Raw genomic sequence first — 19,842 nt, forward strand, 5'->3', positions numbered from 1 at the left:
AAAAAAGTTGGAGATACCCACAAACAAAGAAGACTCAATATACACTCTCTTTTGGAACCAGAAAATGCCTTAACTAACACAGTCCAGCTACAATTCATTTTTCAGAAAATGAGAGGGACTGCTTGGGCTTAATCAAAAATGACAAAAGTTGAAACAACCCAGGGACATATTCTTACATATACAAAGGGATATGACAGATTTGAGATCTTTGGCTTACATTTTTAAAGACAAAATGGATCAATCACTTTTTTTTTTTTACCAGACAGAACATTCTGATAGAATATTTAAAAGGTCCCAAAGGACAGGTGGTGACAAGTCAAAGTTTTGCACTTGGAATAATGCAGTGCTGATTTGAATTTGGTAAAAGACCATGGCAAATGATTAGTTTGGCATATATGCTAAATGAACCAGCTCAGCAGGCAGAATCTTATCTTTAACCTCTTCTGATACTAGGACTTCAGTAAATTTCATAGGACAATGTAAGCAAGTTTTCTTTAAAAATTAACTACTTCCCTTCTATCAACACTTATTTCATTGAGTTCTTGCGAGCACAGGAAAATTTAACATCAGATATGAATTTCTGTCTTGGTCTGTCCCTGCAAGCAACTCTCACTGTCCATAACTATATTCCTTTGAAAGAGAATCATTCAAGAAACCATGGCAACATTATCTATCTATCTATCTATCTATCTATCTATCTATCTATCTATCTATCTACCTATCTATCTTGCTTTTCTCTTGCTTTGTCTCTCCCACTGTATGCCTTACTCTGTCCAGTAACTCACCTGTCCATTGAGTTTGCCTTGCAAAGCTTCTGGCTCATAGTAGAAAGGAGACATGTTCTTATTTTTCTGTCACACTTTGTCTCAACATAGCTTTTATTTGACCCCTTTTAAGACTTCTGTAACCATTTACTGGACTCATTTAAAATGCTTCACTCTGAGATAGATTTGAATAGGTGGAATACAGAGTAAGTAAAAGACACCAATACAGAAGTGATTGTTTTGGACAGACAGCAAAAAACCCCTTGAGTCTGTGTGTGGGTATGATTACCATGGTGTTTTCATAAATGTCAAGTCTTAATGCAAACATCAGATGTATGAAATCATGACAATCATTCATTTATTCTGTTCTGCTTTCTATATTTAACTCTCTCACAGGAGAAGCATGCAGAACATACTTTTGATATAGGTATTAACTGAATATATTAACTTCTCTAGCTATAGAGAAGCTGCTGAATTTAGTCTTCTGAAATAACTAACTGTCCACAGACTTTGCAAAAGGGCTGTTCAAATAACTCCAATATTCACAAAACCTGAAATTTATAAATCACCAAATCTCTGTGGAGAGGTAAAAGATTTGTTTGCAATCTGTCCCAGAATCCTCCAACAACCTAAAATCATAATTACATGCTTCTTGTATGCAACATTAGCTAATTAATCTGACTTAATAGTTTCTTCAGGCAGCAATTAAGGTAAAGTATCATTCCTATCAACCAATTTCTCATCAATATCCTTGCACTCTGTTTTGATATTCTCCATGCATGTCTTCTGTATCCATTTACAGGGAGGCCAGGGAAAAAATATGAAATGTGAAATAATATGAGGCAGTTACTGGCATGTGGTGGTGACCTTTAATGCACACTTGAGACTGTTTTTACTTGAAAACATTTTTGTGGGTTTATGTGTATGACCTACACAAAATTTAGACTTCCTTTCATTAGCAAAACTAAAAACAGTTAGGAAGAAAGTGATCAAATTGGCTTATTTTAGGTTTGGGATTATTTCTTCTTTTTGTGACACACTGGGAAACAAGATCAGCCAACATCTCCTCTGTTGATTTTGGAGGCTGTATTTATCCCTTGTATTTATCCCAAGGAATTTCTTTGTATGCTCCAGATCAACATTTTTTTAAAAAAGTAGAGAAAAAGTTCCCATACAATCATTAATGAATGACATTTTCAGCTAGATAATAAGGATGATGTGATGTTTAATTTTTAATGGGAAATTAAAAGCCTGGGGTTATATGCTGCCTGCTGGGGAACAAGTAGCTACTGCACAGTTTCACAGGATTATCTTCTTTAAAATGGTCTCACTCACTAAGTGAAAGAGGTAGCTTCTCCTCCAATAAGCTTACAGTGGTGAAGGGATTTATTTTGTCTGATTTTGAACAATCAGCTAAGTGAAAGAAGGCAGAAATAGGGACTGGACACCAGGTCCCTGACAGGCACTGAAGACAGATGCACAGCATGCCCTTTGGGAAGCTGCAGTTCTTCTTCGCTGTCTGCAGGGGAAGTGGAGCTGAAAGGCACAGACTGGATACAAGCTTCTAGATAACTAAAGCTCGTGAGATTAATCCTATGCTAAATGCCATTAAACAGCAGAAATTCTCATTGCTAGAAAAAATTTTGTTGTCTTATATGTTCTGCTACGTAAAGGTGATTAGTAGTAAAAGGAAGATGAAAAAATGAAGCGAAACAAAAGCAAAAACTGTTTTAAAAATAAATGGCAGCTCACTGTTAGTATTTACCTGTAGACACTGTGCATTGATTTTGAACCCTTATATTTTAAAATTAGGAGTATTTGCTTTAGTGGGGCCAGCAACAGTTAATGCCAAATAAAAGATTTTCAAATAGACTTTACTAACTATCCACAGTCTTGGATGAAATGCTGGACTATGTGGGCTTTTGGAGAAATATAAAAATCTAGTAGCAGCATGAGTAAACTACTTATTTCTTTAAAAAATGGTTGCTACCAAGTCTCTAAGTAAACTCTATAGTATTTCCTATTTCCCATTTCCCAGCTTTGGGGAAAACTGTGTCTTCAGATGTATTAGCTTCCAGCAGGGGCAAGGAATAATCTCTGCTCTTTATCAGAATTGTCAGATAACCTGGTTCATTCTGCAATCCCCATAACCTCTGGGTTAAGACCTACAAATATAATAATATTTACAAACTGGGCAGGGGGACTTCATCACTCTTTCCCCAGTAAAAATATACCTTTATGGTCAAATTCTGAGGTCATCCTCTTCCTAACCACTCTAAAGAAAACTTGAGACCACAGAGAAAAAGTTAGAAAATTGTGTTGCCATATGAGAGAAGGGGACTCTACAGGGAAACATGTCAAGACCTGGTCTTCTAGCATGGAGCACCTCCTCTATAAGGACTGAAAATACACAGAGAAAAGCTCCTCAGGTGTCATCTTTCTCTGATTCTTCAGTCTTAGAACGACCTTCATCATCAGCTTCTCACATTTGCTTTGCTTACAGAGCTTCACAGAGTTTGCTTTGCCCAGCAGATGCAAAAATCTGCAAGAGAAGTTCAAAATTGTAGACTGCCAAGGCCACAGTGCTACATCTTCTCACAATAGAGAAGCTCCTGTCTGCTGCAGATGTTTTATATACCACAGCTCATCTGTCTCAAAGGCTGCTTCTCTCTTTTTTTTTTTACATTCATCCCAGACACAGTGGAGAAAGTGACTGTAGAATTTGCTTGCAAAATGCCTGACTGATCTCTCTTTCAGCACAACTTCCCCAAATGACTTAGCTGTGGAATGTCTTGGGACTGGTATCTAGAGAGGTTAGTAACTTGCATCACATGCCTGGGGACTGGTAGTTGGGCTCTGAATCATACAGCTAAAATCTGGAATTTGCTTATGCAGTCTTTAAAATATTATCTAAATTTTGTCTGTTCTATTTATCAATATTTAAGCATTTGTAGTTAATACCTCAGCATCACAGGAAAACTTGTAAGTGCATACAAGGTTTGGAAGAATACTTACACCACTTCCTTAAGGAATTTATGCTGCACTATATCTGTTTCAAGGTTTGTCCCTGAGTTCAGTTTGAGTTTTTCTGACAACTTTAGCAGATTCAGCATTTTAGTCTAATAGTGAACTTTCCTGAACAAAATAACATCAGAGAGCCACCAGTCAGTTTCTATCTGCTTCCTGAACTACTGTCCATTTCAGAGCACTTTCTTGACTGTAACCCAGATTACTGACTTGATGGCATTCAGCTTCAGATTTTGTTCATGTTCATTTCTGTCTCTGTGTGTCAGAGTATGTCTCCCTTTGCCTGTTTTTCTTTGCTTTGGAAAAATTAATGGGCAGATAAAATTGCTTATCTCAAATCTTCTTCCCCCTTCACTTTTCCAGACACTTGCAGGAAAAAAACAGCTGAATATTTCTGACTGATGTCTGAGATCTAATTTTCATATGCAAATTAAGAAAACAGTAAATGAGAAATAAGAGTGAAAATTACATGGGCAAGGAAAAAAAAGGAAAATGATGTAGTTTATTTTTTATCCCTTGTGGTTTCTTTGGCTCCTTACAGTTCTTTTACATGGCTGCTATAAGCAAGAAGTGATTTAAAATGCAAAGTTTGAAGACAGAAACCAGGAACCAAAACCAGTGCCAGAATTTATGGCACGTAGAGACTTTTTGGTGACAATAACATGTATAAAGTATTGCTAACTGTGCAGTGACTGCACTGCTTAACTGTGCAGTAACTTCACTACTTGATAGCAAAATGGAAGTAGGAGTTTATTTACATTTCTCTATCATGTTCTAAGAAATGTCTCCCCTCATCTATGAGCATGTAGTGTAAGATACCATAAAATTTTGTTCTAGCTGTAATGAGCATTTCTCTATGAAAGTCACTGAAATTAACTACAAACATATTACTTATTGTTAATTATGTCTATCCTTATAAGCCCTGGGCAAGTATTTCTGCTTTCCACAACTTTTACCAGAAAATTCTGAAACCATCACACCAATTTTACTTTATGTTATAAGGAGTGAATTTCCATTTTGGTGCTACAATCACAACAAAATTATCAGACTCAAAATAATGCATAAAACACTGACATAAAATAAGAGGGTAATGTGGTACTTTGACCAATATGTGATGGCAGTCTTCAAGAGCTTTTGTTCTCTGATCAACCAGACACTGGAACAGGTCTCTAAATGTGCTGAACTGCAACTTGTCAGAAAATACTAAAATACACAGACGTATCCTGGGGATTTCCAGACTTTGGAGTGATTTGGGTTTCTTGTTTTGCACTAAAGGAGGTGTTCATTAGAACGATGGTAAATAACTTCACATTTTACATAAACAGATTTTTTAAAAACCCATTGATTACCTTCAGAGTTGTTTTGGGCTTTTTCAGCATTAGAATTCTCATAAGAATTTACTGACTGGCACCTCTTTGCTACAGCAGGAACAACAAATCACACAAACACTCTACTGAAGTTGTTATATTCAGTTCAAATATCCAGAACAAATGTATTTTATAAGATTGTTCCTCTAGGACCCTGGGGAATGGAGATCAGAAATTCATTCTATTAATTTGTTAAGCACCATCAGTTTCTTTAATGATAAAAACCATACTTTACTTTACCTCTGACTCATACCCTGGACTTCCACTTTCTGTCCTGGCTGGTTTCCTCCAGGAGGCCTCCCGTGGTCAGGCTGGGCTCTCTCACCTGTGATGGGGATGCTGGTGAAGTTTTCTATTGCTGCAGTCTGCCAGGGATTCAATAGCTCTTCCAACACTGGGCTGCTGCTCAGCACCTGCTGCTGGACTCACAGAACCTGAGCAGGGATCTAGTAAAGGCACACCATCCTGGTGTGGAAATAAGGGGTAATCTGCCCCTAATGGAGGGGTGAATAGGTAGAATTCAAGGAAATAATTACTCTTTTCTCTTCAAAGCTGGCAAAACCATGATTGCTCTCAGGACCCCTCATAACAGGCATACACATCTTCTGCAAAAGACTTGGATACCATTGGTGGTCATCTTGTAGACTGGTTCCACTGACAAGGCAGCTGAAGACTTTTCAAAGGCACTTGCCTGTCTTTCAGGTCCATCAGAAAACAGTCATTCTCTTCTACTGTCCTTGTGAGGCACTAAACTTAAAAGATGCAACTTATTCCTGTTTCTCCAAGATTTTGAAGTCCCAGTCAATAAATCACAGTAAAAGTAGAGGTCATTCTCCAGAAAAAAACAGTGCATAAAGGAGTGTTTAAGTTTGTTTAAGTACTGAATTCTTTCCCAAAAAGAGATTTATCAAGTATGGTACAGAAAGAACAGGGCCATTGCATGCTCAGATTTTTCCTGTTGCTTGGTAGTGATGGAAAACACCTCTTAATGAAATTTCTCCTGGTGTGAAACTTAGTTCATGCCTACTACTGTAATCCCCCCCTTCAAGGGGACACACATAACAAATTGTAGTGACAGCTGAGAATGTTTTATATGCAGTGTGGGCACTGTAAGGCTAAGCCAACACACTGAAAACACAGAACTCTGTCTGATACACCCTGTGTCCACTTTCCATCATAACTCTACATTTACCTGAGTGAAAACAGACTTCCAAAATTTGACTTCTACCAGTAACAAGCCTTTAAAATGCCATACTGGAGTCTATATTTACTGACTCTCAGTAATTTCCATTTCAAGTATAATCAGTTTCACACTAGAAATTACATTCAGTAGTGCAGATTGACTTTTTCCTCCCTACTTTCTTGCCTCTTCCTGGAAAGCTTTAGAAAGAGATGACAGGAGAGGTAAAGACATGGGACCCAGGTAAGGCATAGGAAGAAGACTCCACAAGGATGACTCTTGTTTTGTTGCATTCATCTTGTAGAATGAAATGCAATTTAAACTGTGTTGGATTTTATTGACAGGGATTCTATTCTGTTTATCTTGGTAAGTGAATTTGCCAAGGAAGGCTGAGTTATTTCTACTGTCAACATTCTGAAGTGATCCATGCCTAAAGAAGCACATGGATGGATTGGTTTTGTGTCCACGCTAGTCCTCTTTGCCTTTTACTTTGCTTCAGGATTCCTCTGGATCATCCTTGACTCTTTTACACAAACAATTGCTTTCATTCTCTGGAAAATCTTCCAATAAAATGATATTTTTCTGTCTGATTTTATTTGCTCCCCAGTGAATTCCTCGTGTCTCACCCCTCTTCTCCTTCCCTCCGTCTTTCAGCAAATCCCTTCTCTATTGTAGAACAAATTCTAAATACTCGAATGCCACAGGAGTATGCAAATGCCCTCGGATTCCAGACCCTTCAATTGTCTTTTTGTAGCGTGCAATGGAGACGGAGCAGCAGAGCCATGGACACCCACGACAGTGTCTGGTTTAGCACTTTAGTTCCTTGGCTCTGCAGCCGGAATTTCCTTGGTCTCTATTTTTGGGAGTAAGAGCTGCAGGCAGCAAGGGGTCGGTTCCCTGTGCTGCAAGCCCGGCTGCTTCAGAGGAACATCCTGGAGCGGGGATGGCTTGGGATTAGTTCACTAAACCCAGCTGCGGGACGATTTCGGATGGCGGCAGCAGCAGCAGATGTTTCCCCGGGGTTTGAGGATGTGAAAGCCTCTGCTCCCGTCCCCTCCCCGCCCCGCTTTCGCCAGAGGTGCGGGCGCAGAGCCGGGCGCTGCGGCCGGGAAAGCCCCACGGCAGCTCCGGGCGGGGAAGGACCGTGTGCCCGGAGGCGCCTGGCGGGGAACGGGGCCACCTCCTCATCCTCATCCTCATCCTCATCCTCATCCTCATCCTCATCCTCATCCTCATCCTCATCCTCATCCTCATCCTCATCCTCATCCCTGTCCCTGTCCCTGTCCTCATCGCCATCCCCATCCCCATCCCCATCCCCATCCCCATCCCCATCCCCATCCCCATCCCCATCCCCATCCCCATCCCCATCCCCATCCCCATCCCCATCCTCATCCTGCTCCATAATACAGGAGCTTTCCCTGTGTTACACCTGCCAGTACTTTACCCATCTACGCTCACCCAGTGGGATTGAGCTTCCTTTCCATGTATGATTGTGCAGATGGATGCAGAAAAGATAAAGGATTATCTAATTTGGGTTTTTTTCCGCCACAAAAATGAGCAGAGGGTGCTGGAGAGGGGGGTGTTTCACCTTCCCATGTGCCAAGGAAGTTGCATGCCAGGGTGGGGGTTACAGTCTCTGCTTCCTAGTGAGGTTTTGAAATTTGAACTTTGTAAGTTGCTTAAGTTTTCTGGTAGTATTAAACTAGGTTATTTAATTAATGTACAGATACACACTGGATCTTCTTATTCTATGGTCTGGTTGTGATCAAAGATGAAATTCAAAGTTCTACCCTCTGACAAAATACGGAAACCCATAATGCAGTATTTTAGTACATAGTCACTAAAACATCAGACTATTTCTTCTGTCTTTGGTTTGAGTAGGCATAATAGACATGGTCTGCTCCAAAAAAGATACTTTCATTTTATTGCACTGGGGTGTTAGTAGTACAATCTGAGTTCCAGACTGATGTAAAGAACATGAGATTTTTAATTCTTGGGGGGTTATTTTGTTTGTTTGGTTGGTTGGTTTTTTGTTTTCTTGTTTTTTTTGTTTGTTTTTTTTTTGTTTTGTTTTGTTTTTTTTTTTTTTTTTTTTTTTTTTTTTTTTTTTTTTTTTTGTTTTGTTTGGGTTTTTTTTGTTTTTGTTTTTTTTGTTTGGTTTTTTTTTTTTTTTTTTTTTTTTTTTTTTTACTTGTTAATGTTGAGACTTTTGGCACTATATTTTAAGTTTTGACACTATATTTTACCCTAACTGATTAATTAAACTTTTTGAGAACAATGTGGAACATGTTTCTTGCAGTCTCTTAATTATATTGGAGTTTTCTGAGCCACCTGAAGGAAGTTTCCATCTTACAGAAAAGATACTGCATTTTTAACTTTGGCAAGATATATGATAAAAAGGTTTATTTTTGAACTTAGGAAACACAAGAGTGGTATAGTTGTCACAAAGAAAATATAAAGATACACTTGCAAAACATAATATTCTTTATATATTGCAAGGTTTTTGTCTAAAGGGTTACATTTAAAAGAGACAGATTAGAAACTGAAATTATTTCTCCTATATGACTTTAAAACAGGTAACAGAAATGGTAATATTTCTGCACAGGACTTACCATGAATAGGCAGTTCAGAAATGCCAGTTGTCATTAAAATACTTGGATCTAGAAAACCACTTGATTATTAACATGATTGCAAAAACTATTTTAAGTAAGTAGAATTTATATATATATACACACACACATAATCTTTTGGTACAGAAATATCTTTACAAAAACTATCTCAAAAAATAATTATTTTGAAAAAACTTTCAGCAGTTACCATGACTTACATCTTTTCCTATCACTTTATAGAATTTTCATTGCTAAATGAATGAATGCATGCCAATTGCACACTAAAATAATACACCTCTTAATTAATAAATTAAGTGTTTAATTATTTAATGCTCATTCTAAACTGTTTCCTGCTAATGCAAGATTCAGACTAAATTTAATTTTCTGATAAATTATTGTGAAGATACTGGATTTTGCAACTTTTATGCTGATTTTAAGGCTAAAAGTTTCAGTAAAAACCATTTTATGAAATAGTAGGAAGTACTTGATGTGAAACTTTAAGGGGGTAAATGGCATTTCCTTTCAACTCAATGGGCATAGGAATAATGTTAGTTTGGTCTAATATATCCTGGTTCCTCCTTTGGACAAGAAGTGGGAAGAGGCTGCTCTGTACCTGAGGCTGTTGTAACTTCCTCCTCAGGGTGGAGCAGGAAGGTTTGTTTTCCTGTGTGGGAACAATCCACCGACTATTTCTCATCTTGAGCTGAGACCCTTCTCCAATAGGCAGAACCCTTTAGACAGACAAGAGCTCAATTTCTCCATGTTTAAGTGGTATCTGTACTGCTGCCCAAGCAGATTTTAAATCCTTTGAACTGAATGTTAGCATTTCACACTTGAATTTAACTCACTCTTTTGGCCTGTTTCCATGTCATAAATCAGTAGCAAAGTTATGAATTAACTCAGCCTGATTTTAAAGTTGAGCAAGGAACCCTCAGATATTTTATATGTCAAATGTACTTTTTGAGGTCATGGTCATGTAAAACAGGGAGGTTTGAACTACCCTGTACTTGGGGGTGAATTGCCCCAAACTTCTATGTGTCTGATAGTGATGTAAACAGTTTTCCTTCATTTTTGTTCTTCTGCAAAAGGAACTGCAGTTCATTCTTTGTATAATGCCTCTGTAAAAAGTACAAGCCAATGAGGAATCTAAGAAAACAAAGATCCTAAGTATTTCTATTGTATTTGGCTGATTAAAACACCTAATTAATTAACACTCAGTTAATTCAGAATTTTTTTTTTTTTTTTCTCAAAAAGTACTGAAACAAAGGATTTTTTCTGCTGCTCTTTAAGAAAGGGTTCAGACAGAAGATATGGAATAACATATTCAATGACTATAAAATGTGGTTAAAGCAGTTCCCTGGTACTTAATTTTCTGTGGCTCTTTCTGAGGGACTTACTGACTTCTTGAAACCGTTTTTTCTCCCCCTATGGAATGGGTGTCTTTAATCTGATCACATGCATTCTTTAAAGAGAGACAAGAAATGTGAAAATCATTTATACCTGACACTGCTGCAGCAAGTACCATTTGAATTCCAAAGGAATTCTAGTAAGAAATTTAAAAGAATTGAAAGACTGTCTCAAATGTGAGGAAAGGAGTGTTTGAGAGTTGGAATTCACCTGTGGGCAGGAAGATTTGCAGAGTGAAATGGCTCAGTGCAAGTGATATGTGTATGCACATGAAACAGCATTTAAACTGACCTCCTCACAATACAGCATGCAATGCCATTGAAGATACCGAGAAAGTAAATCCAGAAGTTCAACAATACCTTCCTTTGGTAACTGTAGTGCTTTCACTTTTTCTAGTTCTTTTAAAATAAACAGTTCAAGAGCTCCATCTTCGGGTTTAAGGTGTTATTGTAAAAAAAAAATATTTCTTTTTGCATTAAGTAGTACCTAAACCTCCTACAAGTTATATAATGTACTTCCTGTCAGTTTGCACTGCTTAACATTTCTAGATAAGTTTATTCCATTGCATTTTGCTAAACTATAAATAATCTCTTTTTAATATCATTGCTTTCAGATTTTCTTTTGTTAACTTACTTGGTTTTGGTGCATTATGTTTTGCCCTTTCAATTACAATACATAAATTAGTTTGACAGTTCATAAAATATTTATGGACCATGACAGAAAATAATGGCAGATGGAATTTTAAAACAGGCTGGTTTTCAGGTAGGCTTTGTTATTTGTTAGAAATTAGTATGCTTTCATTAAAATGAGAACATATGCTCATTTTTGACAATGGGGAATCTGTTCATGTTCTTTTGGGAGCAGAATTTTAATGAAACATTAATTTTGTTTCTGCCAGTGCAGCAGAGTTCTAAAAGACCTAAATATTACAGTGACAAAAACTTTAATCAATTTTATTTCTCAATAAAAAGTCTCTAATTATTCCAGGAAGTCTTTGGGGAAGATACAGTTATTTGAAAAATTTTGCTCCTCAAAGTTGTGAAAGTGGTACATAAAAAAAATATTTTGGAGTAAATTAAACTGTTAATCACAGAAATCCACCACCTGTGAGACAGTCTTACCACTCTTTCCAGTATCTTCTGTCTCTTGTTTTTCTCTCTCCTTCTCAAGTTAAGTTTTATTTCTTCCTACTTTCTAAGTATCTCTGGTGGCATACTCTGCTGACATTCTGACATGACAAGTGCAGACAGTCCTTTTAACTTACCCTAATTGCTGTGTCCTAGAGACAGAGAATTTGCCTTGCTTCTGTTTTCCATAACACTGTAGAGAAGTACAATTGCAATTTTTGTAATAGAAGGGGTGACTTGATGATTACCCATTATTGTTTAAATTATTGTTTAAGTCAAAATAAATCAAACCCAAGTTGTGATTTTTTTCTTATTCTGAGCAAATATCTCTATCTATAACCAGCTCCTGTCACTATTTATTGTTGCTTTTAGTTTTTGACTACTGAATCTAAGTTAGCAACAAGCTCCCATCTGGTGTCACAAAATTATTTAGCCTGCCTTCATAAAATAATGGCTACTGATGATATGTTCAGTATTTTGCTTTTGCCTTTTGTATTCGAGAGTTTCTCCTTCATTATTTACTTCCTTTCACAGATTTCTCCAAATGAATTAGAAATCACAATGCCTTAACTCCCTGTAACTCACATTCTTTCCAAGCAGAAGGTGGAGACAAAGAACACAAAATGCTGAGAGGCTGAAAGCTGTCCTTATCTTTCTGCTGGTTTCAGTTCTGTACCTCAGGAAACTCTGTCAGAGACCCTCAGATCCGACTTTATTAGAATGCCACTTGAGCAAAACTTCAGTTGTCATTTGGAAGCCTTGAATATCTCACAAATCTCTGCAATCTTTATGAACACTTTTAATTTCTATTTAAAATAAACTCAAATTACAGCAGAAATAAAATACCTTGTATTTCACCTCATGAAGAAACTAAGGTCACAGCCATGACAGAAACCAAGGTCATTGCTTCATTGATGGTTAATGTGTGCATGGATTGACCTGCTGACTGAGGTCATTGTAACAAGGCAGCTGAATTTTATCCACATTTTGGACAGTGCTTATTCCCCCTTTCCTCATTATGGGCAGCCTTAGTTTAAAATGTGACAGGTCTTTTTAAAAATGTGAAAGTATTCAAAACTAAATTTAAACTTAAGTGCTATTTAGAATAAGGATGGTTTTTTGATTTTAGGCCTTTGGCATTGCTGTTTCTTGCTGTAATGAGTCAAGGTTGCAAAGCTATTAAGCAGATATTAACTGAATGCCCATTGAAGAAAACAACTATTAAAGAATGTAGATTAACTTAAAGTATGTTAATTGATTTTTCTTATAAATTAAGTAGTTGTATTAATGTCATTGTCCTGTTGTCCACATTCAACTCTTAAAGAGTTTTTAAGTGTGGCACCAAGACAAAACAGCTTAAAAATAGTGGGGTATGTTTTTCTTTAAATATAAAGTAACAAATTCAGTGGAAATATTTTTAAAAGAAAAAGCTTTTCTTTATCAAATTCCTTGTTACTGAATGGTTTTAAATTGCTTTAAGTGTTTTGATTAATTACAATTCTTGACTGACTGATGTATACTTATTAGGTTGTCCCACAGAATTTAATTTTTTTTTTAATGTTTCTTTGGATTCTTGCTCATAATTTTCATGAAATCAAGATAAATATTTTCTGTGATTGTTGTAACAATAACAGTGTTCTCTGTACTCTTCCAATTGTTTTTAGGACTGTTTACCTCAAAATATTGCTTTCTTCTACTGTAGGTATCTCAACTTCATCTAAGTTGTTGTGTTCAGAGAACCTGAAGCTTGAGGTTTATGTTATATTCTACCAAAAAAAAATAGGAAGAGTTAAGAATATATTGCTTTCTAAGTTGCATGTATCTAATTTCAGAATACCAAGTTACCACTTTATATTCTCATTAAAAAAGCAATTACTGGAAAATCTGAGAGTTAATTTTTTTCTAAAGGTGAAACAATTCTGGGAACTAAAGATTTCTTTTATTAGTTTGTAAAATGATTTCATGTTCAATAATGTCTATGAGTGGTATAAAGGTTCATTTTACTGGTGTATTTTTTCTCTCTTCTGACTCTAATACCTGTAAACATGACAACTACTTGAATGGCTCAGTGAAATTTGAAAGTTAAAATGTAAGATTTAAATGTTTTATCTCAATTCTGTTTCTAAACAATTTAATATTAAGAAAGAATATTTTCATTATATCTGGACAGACCATGGTGAGTATACTAGGCTTGGCTTCAGTGTTCTTTTGAGATGCAGGGCAACATCTTCATTTTAATGTGTGTTTTTCTTTTTTCCGCACAGAAATTTGGTTAAATACAATCCTTCACTTTTTAAATCCTGTAGTTTTAAAATACCTGACATTAATATTCTTTTTAATTATCTAACTGAAGATAAATATTTTTATTATGGAGAAAATATGAACAAATAAGAACAGTAGCAAAGAAATTTAATTAAAGAGGAAGACTATTTTGAAAGGAAAAAGAAAAGGTTGCAGATTTCTTTTCAACCTTCATTTCCTATCTGATGCCCTTCAGTATCCTATGATACATGCTTACAAAACTGTCGTGGAAATTTACAGTGGTATGATAGAATTTACCACCTTGGCAGGTTATAATGATAATGACACAATAATTTTGTTACTTATGGATACATAGGATTTTTTCTTATTGCTCTAAGAGAGAACAAAGTGACTTTGAGGAGATAAAAAAAAAGTGAAAAGGTGAAGAGGTGCAATATATAAAATTTCACCCCAATAAACTGGTAATAAACCTGCTGGTTAGTAAACTTTGAGAAAAAGTATTAAAGATTTACAATGAAAAATGACTAATCAGATCTGCAAATGCTTTAACATGTAGAATTAATATTAAATTGCATGCTTCAAAGTTAAAACTGAAACCTTCAAATGGCATCTATTTCTTTGATATGGTATTGTGTACATATGAAAATATATAGCATGCTGGTTTCTGCATTATAAAAAATCTGAGTATTAGCTAGGATGGCCAATTGATCTTTAGAGTATCGAAATTCTTATTCAGAAAGATGCCTCTAATGATACCATTGTCTCATGGCACAAAACCCCCATATCTTTGTTTCTGCACGGAGTATGTTGGGTTACTTAAATATAGGGATTGCTTAAATATAAAGATTGCTTAGAAATCATGACTGGCTCATCAACAATATATTTTGAAGTCTGAGCAGGGAACCCAAGTTCTGCTTCTTTGTTTCCTTCTATGTATGTCTCAATTACCCTTTGGTGTAATTTCATTTTTAAAAAGATTAAGAAGAGTTACGATTAAATTATAAGCCTGTTTAATCTCTTATTAATTTTACAATTTAGACTGAATCATTCATCCCTTTACAAGGCAAATCCTATCCTATTTGCCTTCCTCTTAGTTATACTAGCCTCTATCAGAACTCTCTCCTTGGTCTGATATTTTCCTATTACACAATCTGAAATACCATTTATATCATAGTGGTTCTTCATTCTTAATCCCTTCATGGTAGAGCATCTCTCATTTATGTGATTTTTATCTAATACTGCCCTGTGTTTTGCTCTCAATCTGATGATGGGCTTTGCCCTCTGAATTTTCAGCAATCTTTGCCTCCAAGTGGTTTTGTTTCTATTTGAGGCCGTGGGCAATGTCCTTGTAGTTTAAGCTGCTAATCTCCCTTTGGATTCATATATTCTGGTTATCTGAGTGCCCTGCACTGTAACTGATATATTTTGATGCCCAATCTGTGAAGCATGACAGACAGAGCACCTGTTGTCATGTATCTAAGTGCTGAGCCTAATCTGATTTGACAGAAGAAAACCTCTGATTCACAATTAACAAGAATTGCCTGTTTCACTTCTCTGGCTTGTGTTTACTCAAACTGCAGTTTCATCTGTGTAGAACAGAAAACCACAGAGACCTCAGACTTCTTCCAGTTGGCAGGGTTAAATCCCTTAGGGCAGATTACTTGAGGAGCATCCCAAGTTGCTATGCCAACCTTGGTTCTGTAGCAGAAAAACCTATTGCAGGGATTCTTGGCTCTGTGGCAACTTCAGGTGCACTGCAACCAGCAGCAGGAGGGCAAAAACCATTTCAGCAGCAGAAGAAAACTTATGATTCCCTGATTTACCTTTGTATAGGGATGAGCTAGGTTTTGGTAAAAAGAATTTTTAAAAAAATGTTAATCAAAGGACTTCAGCCACTACAACTTCATAAATATCACAGAGACACTCCTTATTTTAGAGCTGTGATAATTTTTTTTCATTCAAAGAAAATACAAACAGACAATAAGTTATTTAAAGTTTCTAGCTGATTAAATGTTTGCTGTGTAAAAAGAAGAATTTGATCATTTGGCCTCCTTTAACAATGGGTGTAATCCTCTTTACACAGTAAAAAATATCTAAGTTTTTGTGTGACTGCTCAGTTTTCTAATATCTGTCATAGCAAGTCTCCATTTCAATGGGAAATTAGGATTAATTTCATTTTCAGTGTGGTTCATAGGAAAGGAAAAATGGAAATTATGAATTCTGAATCAAGTTGTACAAAAGACTAATAACATACCTCTTCTTTGTATGCTTTAAAATAAATAAATGCAATTGTTTCAGCATAACCTCTGCAGGAAGAGAGTCTATCTTTCATTGCACAATCTGTCAGAGTTAGAAAAACCAGATTCCCCTTCAGACACATTAGCTCTTGACACATACAATCCCTAAGAAGGTGTTTCATGCCCCAAAAGTCTGTCTAGCTGCCTGCATTTAGACATCATGACCACAGCAAAAGCCCACTAAGCAATTAGCACTTTCCTTTCTATATCATTCAAACCCAGCTGTTTTTTGAACAAGCAGCTTTGTTCACAGATTGTTCCAGTTCATATATAGAGTAATGAAAAATTAAATACTGCACAAAATTTAATTTAAAATCACTACAACTTTAAAATTAGCAAGCCATTTTTCTTCAGTTGGCATAGTGGCTCTTTTGTACTGAGATCTGGAAACTGCACTTTGAAGTTTTTGAGCAGCTGTTGGGCTGGCTGAGAATAAGAGGTTTTTAAAATATACTTTGAATGGAGGAAAAAACTCTTCAAAATAATTGCTTCTTAAGTTCAGGATCTTAGAATTTTACTGCATTAATCAGAATTTTTGATGTTCTAAGCAGCCAAAGAGAACAAAAAACAAAAAAAAAAAACAAAAAAAAAAAAGACAATGTTTCAATTTTTATTTCCAAATGCAAACATTGGAATAGGCCTGTTCCAATTGGGTGAAAATGAACACAGGAATTAAGATTCACAGGAAAGTAACTGCTTTTCATACAGATCACCAAATATATGCATAGAAAGAATATATATGTGGCAAGATTGTGACTGTCCTTTCATAATGAAAAAAGAGCATCCTAGAATTTTGTAAAACAAAGCAGCTGAGCAACTGAGAGATTAAATACCTGCAATCAGCCTCTCAAGTACAAGCTAAAGCCCAGACATTATAAAACCTTCTATAGGTATATCAAACAGTTCTGGTGGATAGAAAACAAAGGAGAATCAGAAGAAATATAAAACAGCTTTTAGCAGATGTGCCTATCTGTACACTCATTTTATCCTTATAATTGTTACATGAGTTATTTCCTGATAAGACTGTCAGAGTCCTCCTACAGAACAGAGTATGTTTCATTCTTAAGAAGCTTTTCAGTTAACTCAAGTTTATTATATATGTACACATATATATACATGTATGTACATATATAACTATATATGTTACCTTTAGTTTTGTATTTAATCACTGAATTTCTTTATTTGAACATCTTTATATATTACTTATTTAAATTTGAGCATGCCCAGCAGTTTAATCTGAATTTCTGGATTCAATTGTTAGCTGTTTCTAAATGCCTGAAAATTCTGTATCTGAAAAACCCATCAGTATGATACCATTATCATTTAATTTTGTTCTTATTCTATAATTTCAAAATACAGAAGTTTACCTACTGTAAAATTGGTCTGAATAAGAGGGCAAAAGGATAGGGAGTAACTTCATTTTTTACACTGAAAGAACTGGAAGAAGAATTAATCTGTTGTTTTTAAATTTAGTACACAAACTAAATCAGCTTTCAATAAAATTATACAAAGTTAAGGATTCATAAACCTTGCTTGATATCATGATGCTTGCTTGATGCTTGCTTGATCATTCATTCATTGGGATTTAGAATCTGTAACAGAGTTTTCACAGAAATAGCTCTGCTTTTCATCCTTTTAATTCCAGAGGGTCCTGAAAAATGGTCTAGCTCCCTCTCTCATCATTAATTTAAAAGAATTTCAGCTTTAAAATATGCCAATTTCCACTGACTCCAGGGAACCTCTGAATTTGCTTTTGGTTCATGGTGCATGTGAAAAGTATCCTGTGTGATAGAGACATATTCACAGAATCACAGAGTAATCTGAGTGGAAGGGACCCTCAAGGATCACCGAGTCCAGCTCCTGGGTTTGCCATCCCCAAGAGTCACACCAGCTCCTGAGAGCATTGTCCAAATGTTTCTTGAGCTGTGTCATGCCTGGTGCTGTGACCACTTCCCTGTTCCAGTGCCTGATCATTCTCCAGGAGAAGAACCTTTTCCTGACATCTATAGCGAATGAGAGGCTGCATGTAATCCCCATATCCACCAGACAGGTTTATCTAAGAGAACTGCCAGAGGTTCTGTTTTGTTTTGTTTTGTTTTTCTGTCTCTTATAGTAGCATATAAAGGATTGCTAGGGGAAAAATGTAGCAACGGAACAAATGTGGAATAAAGTTTTCATGGTGTTGACTCTTGCTCTTGGCAGTCTGTAGTTTAGAGACACACTGAACCAAAGTCTCTGACACTAGGCTCTGACATTGCTTTATAATTTTTAACTGCTTTTTAAAAACAAAATTCCAGCAGAAACAAAACCAAAAACAAAACAACAACCTACCCAACCCTGCCAAAAAAAAAAAAAACACAACCAAACCAAACTAACAAAACATCATTCCCCATAGTTCAACTACGTATAATATTAGAGAACAGCGGGTTTGGTTTGCTTTAAATTTGTTTACTTTCCAATGGGTACCCTTATTTACTTTAGCACAACAAGTGCTGGAAAATTGTTTCATTAACTCCCTTCCTCATTTAGTTTTACAGCTCACAGCACCACAGAATCAATATCACAGAATATGCTCAGTAATATCACAGAATAAGCTCAGTTGGAACTGACCATCAAGGATCATCAAGAGAACTCCAGGCACTGCACAACTCCATCCCAGTCACACCACGTTCCTGAGAGAATTGTCCAGACACTTCTTGAACTCTGTCAGGCTCAATGCTGTGACCACTTCCCTGGGGAGCCTGTTCCAGTGCCCAAATCACCCTCTGAGTGGAGAACCTTTTTTTAATATCCAACCTAAACCTCTTCTGACACAACTTCAGCCCCTTCCCTCGGGTCCTGTCAGAGGTCAGCACGGAGCAGAGAGCAGTGCCTGCCCCTCCTCTTCCTCTCACAGGGAGTTGTAATGGCAATGAGATCTCTCCTCAGTTTCCTCCAGGCTGAGCAGACCAAGTGATCTCAGCTGCTCCTCATACGGCTTCCCCTCCAGGCCCTTCACCATCTGTGTTGCTTTCCTTTGGACACTCTCCAATAGTTTAGTGTTTTTTTCATGTTGTGGCACCCAAACCTGCCCCAGCACTGGAGGTGAGGCTGCCCCAGCTCAGAGCAGAGCAGGACAATCCCCTCCCTTGCCTGGCTGTGATGCTGTCCCTGATGCCCCCAGGACAGGGTTGGCTCTCCTGGTTCCAGGGCACTGCTGGCTCATGGTCAACTTGCCATTAAACATGCTGATTAATATATAATGTGATTCACACCACAAATCTGCTAGCATATGTCAAAGATCAGAACTACATATAGTTCTAAATCTATTGATTTTTCTGACAACATTAATCTATCTATTAGCTATTGCAGGAGAAAATGAAACCTAGTTCACAGTCAAGAACCAAACCATCATCCAAAAAAATGAAGAACAGTGTACTATTATTGTAAGAGCCTACGCAAATATGAAATCCCAAACCATTCTTGCTAAAGAATTTGCATTTTCTTTTTAGTAGTGCTCCTTTTCACTAGCACTTTATTTTTTTCAACACAGTCATCTATATATAACAAAATTAATTGAAAGCTTAAATAGTTTCTTGTGGAGCAAAGTTGTCCTATATCCTCCTGCAAAGTATATTAAGAGGTGCACTTCATTTGTGTTATTTTTATTCCTCAGTATCTTACTTAAAATCACAAACCAAGTAAACCAGCATGTGTCTACAGCAACGTGTTGTTTTGAATAGGAGCGTGACTTTGAAGTGAATTGCTTGATTGTAGCCATTTACCACATTTTGTTTGAATATTTGTCTTGTTTCTTGAGCGC

The 19,842-nt window shown here is 36.4% G+C and overlaps 1 protein-coding gene across 1 annotated transcript in view; it reads right to left on the reverse strand.

Annotated features, from left to right (window-relative positions):
• Positions 1-6,635, reverse strand: part of SPMIP7 (sperm microtubule inner protein 7) — a 31,860-nt gene extending 25,225 nt beyond the window's left edge. Inside the window, 9 exon segments of the mRNA XM_056482812.1 lie at positions 1,311-1,395; positions 1,761-1,892; positions 5,141-5,204; positions 5,412-5,454; positions 5,456-5,497; positions 5,499-5,697; positions 5,700-5,795; positions 5,798-5,853; positions 6,517-6,635. Coding sequence (XP_056338787.1) covers positions 1,311-1,395; positions 1,761-1,892; positions 5,141-5,204; positions 5,412-5,454; positions 5,456-5,497; positions 5,499-5,697; positions 5,700-5,795; positions 5,798-5,853; positions 6,517-6,635 — 836 coding nt within the window.
• Positions 6,636-19,842: the final 13,207 nt, after the last annotated feature.

The sequence above is a fragment of the Oenanthe melanoleuca genome, chromosome 2, assembly GCF_029582105.1.
Source record: "Oenanthe melanoleuca isolate GR-GAL-2019-014 chromosome 2, OMel1.0, whole genome shotgun sequence".
NCBI lineage: Eukaryota > Metazoa > Chordata > Aves > Passeriformes > Muscicapidae > Oenanthe > Oenanthe melanoleuca.